The sequence below is a fragment of the Tinamus guttatus genome, unplaced genomic scaffold (genome assembly GCF_059628265.1).
Source record: "Tinamus guttatus ecotype Peru unplaced genomic scaffold, ASM5962826v1 Tinamus_guttatus_pri_ptg000389l, whole genome shotgun sequence".
NCBI lineage: Eukaryota > Metazoa > Chordata > Aves > Tinamiformes > Tinamidae > Tinamus > Tinamus guttatus.
Genome location: NW_028288923.1, coordinates 6172 through 18444, shown reverse-complemented (window position 1 = coordinate 18444; position 12273 = coordinate 6172). Strand labels below are relative to the sequence as shown.

Here is a 12273-nt window from a genome sequence, read left to right as displayed (position 1 = left end):
GCTTGATGTGCCGGTTCAAGTCGTGACCTTTACACAAAGACCTCTTGCTAAGCGTTTATTAGATCGCAGAAGGTAAAGCGAGGTTGTGTTCAGTTAGTATTTACCGCTCATAGTGTCTGTTTTGAGCCTTATCTCTACTACACGAAAGTTGTAAATGTGGATTAAAACACTGAACAAACAATGAACTATGGAAAATAAATAGGGGGCGAAGGGGGTTCCTCTTTATTCTGCTTTTCTGTTGGTCTGGGTGGAGATTTTTCTTTCTTCTCTTTGCAATTATAAGGAAAATGACTTTGGTTTTGAATATCTGAAGTACTCCTGAATATTCAAGAATGTGAAAACTGGGATGAAAGAAATGTAACAAATCTCATATAAGCCAGAAGTCTTGGTTTTATTGTTTGTCTGGTGTCTAAGCAGAATGATTACAGAGGTCACACACCTACAGAGAAAGGGAGAGGAGGAGGAGGCAGTCTAATGTCATGATGTGGAGCCTTGATGCTTCTTTAAGGGAGCAACAGAGTGTATAGATCTAGATGCAGCTTGATTGTAGTTTAACAACAGAATGTTGCTGTTTATAAATAACATCATTATGTTTGCCTTTCTCATCAGCATGCTACTTAATTAACATATGAGAGAAAAGTGAGACATTTTCACTATATTTTTCCTAAAGAAAAGATACGGATGGGATTGCTCTGCCAGTTCTTTCCAGCAGCATTCCAAGTTGAACACGTTTGTGATCTCAGAGCTACTGCTGCTGTCCAGGTAAACGTGGGCCCTGTGGGGAGCTTGGCCCGGCTGGGCTGTGCTCGCACCTGCTGGCAGCCGGTGCATCAGCCAAGCGAGCAGGGCAGGTAGCTGAGGGAGCAGGGAAAGAGGGTGCTAAGAGGCCTAGCAAAAAGCTTGGAAGTGCTAGGAGCTGTGGATAGTATAAAGGGAAGACTCAAGATAGACCTGGGAGAGAACTTAAGATGTTGTAGAGAAGGAGTTTTGCACACAGAAGGGAGGTGACAAGCCTGCTGAGGGAGTGGTGGAGGGAACCACTGCACATAGCAGCTGAGGGCTCGGCGGGCTATGGGCCCTGTAGCCATGGGGGAGCTCCAAGGGACAACCTTTAGCTCTGGAGAATATCTGGTTTTAAATATTCAAGTCTCTGAAATAAACTAAATTTATTTCCTGAAGAGGGCTAAGTGGGTGCACTGTTAAGTGAACTGGCTAACTTATGCAAATGTAGTAGCTAATATTAAGTTCATAGATCACTTGAATAAGCACTGATTATGTCCTGTGATTGCCAGGAAGACTAAGACCATGTGCTAAGTCTGGGCTAATAGGTTGCTTTGTTCAAAAGTGCTATTTGAAATATCTAAGGGTAGCAAAGATTGAAACCATAGAAGTAAGATCCAATGGTGCACTAGTCCTAAAAGCTTGGATGAACATTGTCAGTCTAACATAATGTGTTTACAAAGCGGCTGTTGTAACGGGAATTTTACGGGGTCTCTCCCTGGCTATATTCATGCAGCATGATAAATGGCTGCATTTGCAGTGAGCTATGAAGGGAATAAGAAGAATGTAAAAAATGTTAAATAGTGTTTTATTGCAGATTTAGCGTGAGAAATGATCTACAAGCTTACAGAACACTTAGTCAAAATATTTTAAATAGTTTTGCCTACTAGTCAAAAGGTAGCCATTCAAATACAATGTGTTCTTTCTACCAGAAGATGGTGCCCTAAAACACATTCAACTTTTAAGGTGTATCTGAAAATGAATATGATATCTGAAAATTGATATTTTTAAAAATATGTTAGAGCAAGGTGAAAGTCCCCAAAATTAAGTAGTGAAGTCTGGGATGCTTGAACTCTCATTTAGAGCCCAAAGTAATAGGATATAAGCAACACAACTTTTTTTTTTTTTTAATGTATTTGTTCAAAACAGACAAAGGAAAATGAATAACCATTAGAAGAAACATTAACAAGAAAGTAATCAAATTAAAAATATGAAAACTGAGGCTGTAAAATCCTAAATAATCTGAACTTTGAGGTATAATTTAATTGTTTTCTCAATGCTGGAGAGGAAAAGGAGGGAAGTTGGAAAAAAATCAGTTTCTAATGTGATAAGCAAATTGTAAAGTAGCTTCATGATGTTCCAGTCATAACATTGATAACAAATCTGCTGTGTATTGTGACAGTAAAAATAGGTATAATATAACATGCAGTATAAGAAGTCAGAGGGATTTTTGTCATTGCTTTCTATGGGAGCAAAGTTGCACCAGTGAATTATTTATTTTCAGATTCTCTGCTTTGTTGTTAATGAACTATTTGCAGCCCAGGGAGACACAATCCCCAGGCAGCCTGTCAATTCTCTGTACAAGTTGGCTCAGTCAGAGTTTCCTTGAAGGCTCTGGCAATTAGAAGAAATAGGAGTCCACTGACTGTGAGGCCCAGCCGGCTGATATTCACAGATCAATAACTCCACCTGGCTTTTTTGCTCCCTTTAAGTCTTAGACAAAGGAGTTTATTTAACAGAAGCAGCTGCCTTTCCTTAATATCTGATTTACTGATATAACTTCAAATCAGGCACAAGGATTAACACACCAAATTACGAAATGAAATTCAGCTTTTATAATACTGTCAGGTGGCTCTATGACAGCTATTGAAGAGGGGTTTCCTTTGTCTAAGAGGGAGTTTTTACAATACACATGCTTTGCTGCTGGTTGTTAAAATGAAGCAAATATATTTTAAATACTGTTGAAAGGAAAATATGTGGTATTGTCAAACTGTAATTGCTACTTTTATGTATATGTATATGCACATGGATATATCAGGAAGGAGAATGATGAGGGTACTTAAAGCAGCAACAGCAGTTTTAACTCTAAACTTCATGTTTGCACGGCCTGGTACATATGGTCCTTTATGAAAAATGCAGCGGTGCGCAAGTGTGTTAAGTACCACTGCAAACGTATTTATATTACCCACGTGGGCTACATCTGTGGCTATAGTGTGGATAAATGCTATGTTCATTATGTGCATGACAAAGCACGATTTACTGGTGAAGAGCTGGTTTGTAGTGTTGCTCCGATGGAGGGCTTAGACAGGAACACTGTGCAGGAACACACAGGCCCTGGGCTGCAGCGGGTTTGTCTGTGCCTTGCTTTGAGGATTTACTTACTGAGCATAAGCTTTCAACAGTAACAGTAAGGGATTCTTAATCATTTGATCCACATTGCTTACTAAAAGGGGCTGTTTCTTCAGATTCCCCAGATACTCTCGGTCCCCGGCATGTTTTTTTTTCCATGAGTTCATCCTAAAGAAAGCAGATTCTTTAACCACTTCTGTACCAAAAGGCTTAACATACAGACTTGCTACCTAGGCCTGAGCAGCAGCTCGCGAGCGTGCTTGGCAGGCCGTGCACCTGCACGGGGCGCCGCATGGGGCTCGGGGCGACTTCTGCAGCTCCCTGGCAGTAACCGGTGCTTGGTGCCATAACGCGGCACGTGTCGGCATTGCACAGCTGGCAGCAAAGCTCACGTCTTTGCTGAGGGTTTTACCAGAAAGTCCAAGGTTTGAGAGGGATGGGGAGTTGAACTGCCCCTTTGATCTGGGTCAGCCTTGCGGCATGTTTGCCAGGACACCTTTGCTGAGGACGCCTAGGGCCTGCATCGTGCTGGTCATTCGCAGTGAGCACGATGACACACAGCAGCAAGAGGCACTTCCAAGACTTGCAAGCTCGAGACGGAACCTAACCCATGGAGTGCTAATGTCCACACGTGCAAAGCAACTTAGGAGACCAGCAAAACTTGCAAGGAGAGCATTAGAGATGTAAAAACAGAGCAGAGCTTGACTTCAGAAGTGGCTGCATTTGCAAGCGCAGCTCCTTAGCAAAACACCTCACGTGGGTGAGGTGCCCCTGTGCTCACAGGTGTTCTTTGCGGGTCTTGTGGGTGCATTTAGATGTTTTTGGGGGCGGTTCTTAGCCTGCTCTCCTACCCCGCACACAGAAACAAAATAGATTGCCAATTGATTGCCCTCCAAAGCTGGGGACATTTTTAAGGACAGAGTTACTTTTAATGTTTAATTAGGTACGATAAAATGTTCTTGGCAGCGTGGCCCGCACTTCTCCCCTCGCGGGCTGCTGCGCTGCCCCGCTCAGGTAGCGGCAGCCAAGGCTACGTCAGCGCTGTGGTGGCAGCGCGGGCTGCGCGGAGCCGCGGCAGAGCTGGGACAGCCGTGGTGGCTGCAGTGTCACAGGAAAGGTCTCCCCTCAGTGACCGCCTCGGAGGTGTTTTCTGACATTATATACGCATCGGAAGGGCGAGCAGCACTGCACTTGCCTCAGGATTGCCCGATGGAGCCTTGGGGGGGCTGCACAAACAGCAGCCACTTCTCCTAACTCCCCTCAGCTCCGGGGCGCCTCTGGGCACGTTTGCTGTTTTCTAACGACCCCACCGCTGCGGTGGAGCGTGGCCGGGTCCCCGCAGCCCCTGGCCGGCAGGTGCCGGAGCCCGCTCTCCTCAGCGCCGCGCGGGCGGTTGAGCGGCAGCCGCTCAGGTGAGGCGACGGTTTAACGGTCGCGGGCGGGGCGTCCCGCGCCCTCCCCCCCCCCCCGCGGAAAGTTCCAGCAGGGCGGGGGGGTCTGGCCGGGGTCCCGCAGCGGCTGCGCCCCCCGCTCGCCTCCCCGTCACGGCTGCCCAGAGGGAAGCCCCGCGGCCGCCGCCGCCCCGCGGATGCTCGCGCTGTCCCTGGGCCCCGCCGCCCAGCGCGGGGCCCGGCGAGCGCTGCGCGCGAGAGGCTGGTCCCCGCCGGAGGCGGCCCGGCCCCGGGAGGCGGGGGCGCGGCGGCGGGGGGCGGCCCGCTGGCGAGCAGCGCCTCGGCCGCCCGCTCCCGGCCTGACTCGGTGAGAATCATTGTTTGGCTCCGGCATTAGCTACATTCCAGCGGGACGCAGCGCCCCGTCTCCTTCCTCGCATTCCTGCCCCACACAAAGGAGTCCCCGCCGCGCCGCCCGCCCGGCCGCCGGGCCCGCCGCGCCGCCCGCCCGGCCGCCGGGCCCGCCCCGCCGCCGCCCGCCGCCTTCGCCCCCCGCCCGCGGGCGCCGGCCCGGCCGCGGCCCCGGCCCCTGCTCCGGCCCCGGCCCCAGCACGGGGCGGCCGGCCAGGGGCGGCGGGGGCAGGGAGCCGCCGAGCGCAAATTCCTCCGCGCAGCGCGCCATTGACTGGACCCAGCAACTTATTTAAGGCTGGAAAGTGACACGGGGGCTCCTCGTCTGCGCCCGCCTCGCCGCCGCGATGCCGCCGAGGTGACCGCGCGCTGCGCCGCCGGGGCCGCGAGAGAGCGAGCGAGGGACGGAGCCATCCCGCCGGGGCCGCGCAAGGGGGCGCGGGGAGCGCTGTTTCTTTTTTTTTTTGCCTTTTTTTTTTTTCCTCGCTTTACTTTTTGCTGGGGCGGCCGAGCATGGAGCAGTACGAGGAGGACGTGGCCCTACGCGCTGGGCGGCTCTTGGAGGACCTGTCCCTGTACGAGGCGTGCGCCGAGGGCGCGTTCGGCCGCGCCGCCCGTCGCGAGCCGCTGCCCGCCGAGCCCGAGGAGCCGCCGCGGGGCCGCAGGAGCAACGGCGCCGCGCCGCCCGCCGACGGCAGAGCGTACGCGGGGCCGCCGTGCTGCGACGAGGGGCTCTGCACGCGCTCCGAGGTGGCGCTGCCTTGCTACAGCGGCTTCGCCGACAAGGGCAAGCGCTACTCGGCCGAGGGCTACCGCTGCGGAGGCGCCTACGAGCCCGGCTACGTGGCCAAGGGCGGCGGGCGGGCGCCCGACGGCAAGTACGGCGCGGCCAGCCCGCGGGGCAGCCTGGCGGCCGCCGCGCCCGCCGCCGAGCACGGCAAGTTCCCCAGCCCGCGCTGCAGCCTGGGCGCCGTCGCGCCGCCCTACGACAAGTTCGGCAGCCCCCGCGCCAGCCTCGCCGTGCCCGGCCAGGACAAGTTCGGCAGCCCCCGCGGCAGCCTGGCGCAGTACGACGGCGCCGCGCTGAGCCCCCGCTCCAGCTACGCCAGCACGGCCAGCGACACAAGCAAGCACTCCAGTCCGCGCGCCAGCCTCACCAGCTACGACGGCGGCAGCAAGCCCAGCAGCAACCGCACGAGCGGCATCAGCATGGGCTACGACCAGCGGCACGCCAGCCCGCGCTCCAGCACGGCCAGCCAGTACTCGGGCACCGCCAGCCCGCGCTCCAGCTACTCGGACTGCAGGTACGGCCCGCCGGGCAGCGCCGAGCCGGACGGGGCGGGCGCCGCCGGGCTGCGCCTGGCCAGCCCGCGCTCCAGCGTGTGCGGCGCCGCCGTGGCCAGCCCGCGCTCCAGCATCTCCAGTCAGAGCTCGCGCAGCTCGCGGGGCTCCATGAGCGCCTACCCCGAGCTGCAGCTGCCCTCGCCCCGTGCCTCCCTGCTCGCGCCCGGCCTGCAGGACGACGGCGCCGCGCCGGAGCCGGCCGACGTCTACCACGGCATCCGCGGGCAGTCCCCGCCGCGGCCACAGCAGCACCCGGCCGCGCCGGGCCCTGACGCGGCTCCCCCCTACTCGTACAGCCCGACCAAAGGCTCCGCTTCGGCTCCAAAATTCAAGCTTCCCTGCCAGGTGACGCCGTGCCGGGAGAGCGGCCCCAGCCAGGCGGAGCGGCGGCTGGAAGCGCTGACGCTGGAGCTGGAGAAGGAGCTGGAGATGCACATGAAGAAGGAATATTTCGGTGAGTGGCGCTTGCGGGGCACACAGGCCCGGATGCTGAGCCGCTGCAGGAGGCTCTGGCTGTCGGTGGGGCAGCCACACTGCTGCAGGCTCTGCTCCTCACAACCGCTATCAGAGGTGTTTGCGCCAAGAGTCTTCCTTGGCATCTTTTTCTTCTGCCTGGTGCTTGCAGTTCGCTGTGATTTGTAGTGGTTCCCCTTCCAGGTGCAATAGGAAACTCGTCTGCAGCAAAACAGAGCCCGTTTGGGCTGGTAGGGGTCAGGTAGTGCTTGCAAACTTCAGCCTGTCAGAGCCTCTGCAGTAAGCTCTGGTATTTTCAAGGCTGTGGTGTTTTCTATGGTGTTTTCAGGCTAGCTCTAGTATTTTAATTTCTGTAGACAAGCTGGACTGGTAAAGCAATGTTCAGTGCCTAGTTCAGTGAAATCTTTGTCCTCGCTCAGAGCACTCGTGGGAGCCTGTGACATTGTTTCTGGCCTGTGGGGCCTTGCAGGGCTTCTCTTAGTTATCACATGAGTCTGGCAGAGCTTGGATTTCTCTCTGAAAAGGGAGAGGAGTTTGGGAGAGAGGACACCTCTGCCTGGCCCTGGTGAAGCTGAGTCAGCCTGTTGTTGGGGGAGTCTCCTTAACTTCTCTCTTGCTTCTTTGTAGAACAGTGAACACATTTTGTAGTTGCACCATTTAGATTAAGCTCTTTTGCCTTTTTTTCTTTTTCTTCCCCCTAATGGATAGATAAGGACAAGATGCCTGTTTTGGGAAGAATCCCTAAGCATGCAAACACTGTCCTATTCCTCATAGGTACTGGGACCTTCAGGGTACCTCTGTAGATAGCTAGGGCAGCAGTATTGTGGTGGCCTTCAGAATTGGCTTGTCTGCTTGAGCTAGGGAGGTGGGTTCTGGGAGCTCTGTGTGCAGCTCTTCATAGGAGGAGAGTAAGAATGGAAGGACAAGGAGATCCAGGGATGTGTCAGTCCCCTGCTCATCCCTGCTGTGACTCAGTGGTACAAAATGTGGCCTTGGGATGGGGAGTCAGTTATGGCTCCCAGCCTGTGTATGCTGAGAGGAGAGGCACCTCTCTGATGGACTGTGATCTTTGACTGAGACAGGTATCTCAGAGAATGGAGATGCATGTGAACTTAATTTATTAAAGGATTTCATACCATTTTCAGTTCAGTATTAATGCATCCTCCACGGAAGTGTTGCAAGGCCCATTTCTGAACATCATCTGAGGCAGTTGAGCAAGTACTCTCTAGTACCAGGTAAACTTGTGTTGTTAACTGCATAGCATTGTGTCCAAAGGAAGCTGAATCCAGTGCCTGCTTAATGCCTGACTCTTATCTATCTTCTGGTTAATGTGGGGCTGAAGAATAAAGCTAATTGTCACCAGCTGTGTCTTCTGCAATGCCTAGCACCTGGCGAGAGGCTGTACGGAGCTGTAGGAACATAATCAGCTGTGGATAATAACAGATAACCCCCGAGTGTCTGCAGAAGCTGTTTGGGGGTGTTAATTAACATGTACCAAAAATGTGTGCCTCCTAAATGCCGGGGTGGGGGCGCAGTGAAAGTTGGAGAATCAAGATACATTTAGAGCAAGAAGGGAGAATTATAGCTGCCTTGCACCACTGGGAAGGGTGCACTAAGGGGGCCCGGGTGTGACTGGGGGCTCCAGGAGGAGCCTTACAAAGGTGTGTTGTGCATGGCAGTCCCCCCACCCCACTTTTATTATTTTTTAAGAATTTGCCTGTTGTGTTACTACCTGCAGGTATGTTCTCTGGTAACATGTTGCAACATGCCTTAAGCCTGGGCAGATGTGGTGTGTGTCAGATGAGCAGCAGTAAGTGCTTAGAGAGCCTGCGGAGCTGCCCTGGAGCTATTTGTTACTGTAGTGGCACAAAGAAGTGCTTCTGTGACTTCCCTGTAGCACTCCCAACCTAGAAGGCTGGAGTGCTCTAGAAGACAGGAATGATTTCTGTGAATTGCTGCTGTTTTAATGAGTCTTGATGAGCTTGATTCTGATTCAAGGCAGTTGCTGAGCAGAAGGATAAGCTTTGGCTACATAAGTGTGGCACGGTTTGGCCCAGTTTGACTGCATCTGAAGGGTTAAAGACAAGGAGAATGAGAAGAGAAGGGAGAGAAGTTTGCTTATGAATGAGACTAAAGCAGATTGACTGACTTTTCTGAGAGGGTCTTAGTACAGCCTTTGTAAAGGGAAGCCAGTAGAAATGTACTGGTTCATATCTCAGCCATGTGGCCCAGTCCCAGCCAAACTGGTGTTGTTCATATCTCAGTGTCACTGCTTGCCTGTTTGTTGCCTCCTTGGACACTTACCTGGCATGCTTAGAAGGCAGTTGAACAGTGTTGGGTTGGAGCTCAGATGCCTGCAATTCCCTTGGAAAACAAAAACACCGAGCCTAAGAGTCTAACAAAGTAGCATGAGCAGAGCAGATGTTTAATACTCCTTAATTAGATGAGATGAATTGTCTAGTGAGTAAATGCTCATATTGTGACACTGCTAATTTTACCATGCCCACTCCCAGCCCCAAACAATCCTGGCTTTGTCTGCTCGGAGGGAGGGCTGCTCTACATGGGGCTGTTCCATTATGCTGTCCACAGGCCACTCTATTTTGTCATATGTCCAAATGCAACTTTGAAAAATTGAACAGCGAATTATTTTGAATTTGAGGTCAAATGACTAATCAGTCCTCTTTGGAAGAGGAATAATTCTACTTTGCTTTCATTTTGTTTGTGGGTTTGTGTGTCTGGGTGTTCCCCCAACCACAGTAGTGCTGGCAGTCCCTGGCTGCTTTCCCATACTTTGCTATTCCACTTCAGAAGAAATCTCTAATCTGTGAAGAAAAAAGAAGAAAAAAGCCCATGGTGTTGCTGCTGCAGTTCTTGCCTTTCCGCTTTGCTTATGTGGGCTCCCTGAGGAAGTGTCCACAGCCCTCTTGGTGGGGGCGAGGGGTTGGGATTTCCTAATGCCACTTCCACTTGGAGAAGTCACTAAAATGTAGATGACCAGGGCATTAGAGCAAAGGAGAGGGGAGAAGAGGCACTCTGGATATGGCTTCTGCACTAAGTGAAGGCCCTGCTAAAAGTGCTCGCAGAGAAGGGGCGAGAGCTGGCTTTCTTGCAGTGCTTGCCAGGCAGTGGGAAGCGGGGACTGCCTCTAGGAGGGTGGACAGCCTTCCAGAAGGCACCTAGGAGCCCCGCAGGCACCCAGGGCCTCGTGGTAGATGGGATAGGTGCAGCAGTCAGGTCCTTGAAGGGGTCTCTGGGGGAGCCAGGGAGTGACAGATGCTGAGAAGAAATTAAGAAGTATTAAAATATAATTTCATTCACTTTCATGTGTGTTCTCAGCTGTGCCTCTGTATGTGGTGGGCTAAGCTGTCCAAGCTGAGTTTCATGGATGTTTTCAATTGAATGTACATCCTAAGGTGTTAACAAGTTATTTGTGGGTGTTGGAGACTCACCGGCTCAGTCTCTACTCAAATTCTGTGTGCTCTGTGGAGCTCTTCAGTCTCATGTCCAGGCAAAAACGGATTTTTGGCATGCCCATTCAAATCCAAGCAGTGCTTTTGAGTCAGCCTGTAAACCTATTGCTCGTCATTTTACTGACCAGGGAAATGTCATACTGATGTGGTGGTTGTGTTAGTCCAAGACCTGCGTCCTGTGGCTCCCCAGCAGCACTGTCAAAATTGAGGGCGAATTGAGAGGGAGACTTAGACAGCAGTTACCTGCCTCTGTGCAGCCCCATGTGTCTTTGCAGCTGCCCATGCTGTGCTGCAGCTCTCATCCAAAGCCCTCATCCTCTTCTGCTTCCAGACAGGGTGCAGGGATACAGCACGAGAAGTGATTGAACTGTCTCACCATTTTGGCTTAGAGAGGAAATAAAAAAGACGTTGGGAAACTGGGGAGGTGGAAGAGAGGAAATTGTTTTAGTTTATGCAAACTCTTAAGAGAGGCAAGTGGTATTTGCATTTTTTCAGACATTAGTATGTTTGATGACATTAATACTGTGCAGCATTCCTTTAGTAAGAGTGTTTTTTTTCCTCAGATCTGTTGGGCATCTAGAGCGTCATCTTACCTCTTCCTGCTTGCTACTTTGTCCTTAGTATCTCGCTTTTTATCTCTGTGTAGAATATGGAAAGTGCTTAATAGTGAGAAATAGCTGATCCTGACACAACGAGCTGTCACCTTCCTTTGTCTTCCAAACGTACTTCCATGTGGGGCTCTGCCATTCTGAGGAAGATGGCTCCTTTCTCAATACCCAGTGAGAGGTCCCAGTAAGCAAAGCAGGGGGTCATTTGATGTTTCAGGATGAGATACAAAGTCCAAATTCTGTTAATTGTAGTAAACTGTCTAGTAAACAAGATTTCTCACTCAGGCGAGTAGCCTTGCATTTCTAGATATCCTGGATCTTTGCAGAAGGCCACCCAGTCATACTAGCAAACATTTTTGGAATGGAACCACCAGGAAACACTGCTGATACCGTCCTGTTGAAAAGCCCTTGGCCCGGTGTGTAGGTGAAGGGAGGAAGTAGATACCTAGACCCATCCAAACCCTTTGTGCACTTTATGTACATAGTCATCAATGCAAATGTGTGTCTTTGTATTGAGAAATTTTGCTGGCATGACAAGCTTGACTTTTGAGCCCTGGAATGTGCTTGCAAGTTCAGTGTTGTATGTTCACGTCTGTCTTGTGAGATCTCGCTCTTGAAGGCGATAGGCAGAGGGCAGGTCGCAGGATGTGGGTGCATGCGTGAGTGCACAGTGCTATCTGCATGATTGTAGAGCGCAGCCCAAGAGTGAGCAGAGGGCTAAAATAGTGGTGAAAAGTATGGTGCATGAGAAAGCTTGGACCTTGAGGATAATGCCGTGGGAGGAAGGAGTAGGAAGGTGTGGGGCGAGAGAGGCAGTGATGCTGATCCAAAAGTGCTAAAAGTCAGCAGAGCACTGCTGCTGTTGGAAGAGAAATCTTACTGCTATCACATGGAAACGTGGGCGTAGCCCTAGATGGTTTCTTGAAATCCCTGCTAGCCGTAGGTACATTCCTGACTCTAGATGAAGCTGGAAGGAGCCAGACCATGCGGTAGGGGGAGGAGAGAGTTGCAGGATGTAATAACTGTATTATTTTCAGTGTATATGCTAGTTGTGTAACATGCATTCAAATAACATGTATTAAATATAAAGTTGAGTGACTGTCATTGTCTCAAAACCCCTTATTATGAGCAGACACACTTTCCTCTTTTCAGCTGCAGGAAACTTGACTGTGAACAGGGTGATTATTTGATGGCTTAGCGCCTTTTTGTGTGTGTGTGTGTCTACTCCCATCCTCCCTTTCCCTAAAGTAGTACACGTTGTACATATTTACCTTTTCTTTCAGTCTGTGTTGTGATAAAATTCTGGATGTAAAGCATGATTATGATTCCAAAACAGGAAAAACAACAACAGTTGTTGCTAACATAAGATTTCTGATGGAGATTTGGATGTGCTATAGAGCTGGCATGAGTGTATGTACTGTCATAATATAACAGGTTTTATTTTAA

The 12273-nt window shown here is 51.3% G+C and overlaps 1 protein-coding gene across 1 annotated transcript; it reads left to right on the top strand.

The window, feature by feature from the left end:
- The first annotated feature begins 5420 nt into the window (after positions 1–5420).
- Positions 5421–6730, top strand: LOC148593456 (Wilms tumor protein 1-interacting protein homolog). Its single transcript, XM_088530815.1, has 2 exons — positions 5421–6235; positions 6621–6730. The coding sequence occupies exons 1-2, from the start codon at positions 5445–5447 to the stop codon at positions 6622–6624; spliced, it is 795 nt and encodes a 264-aa protein (XP_088386941.1). The 5' UTR covers positions 5421–5444; the 3' UTR covers positions 6625–6730.
- The last annotated feature ends 5543 nt before the right edge of the window (positions 6731–12273 follow it).

What these genes read in the sequence shown, in the direction of transcription:
- LOC148593456 (XM_088530815.1), top strand. Translation starts at nt 5,445, where the DNA reads ATGGAGCAGTACGAGGAGGACGTGGCCCTACGCGCTGGGCGGCTCTTG.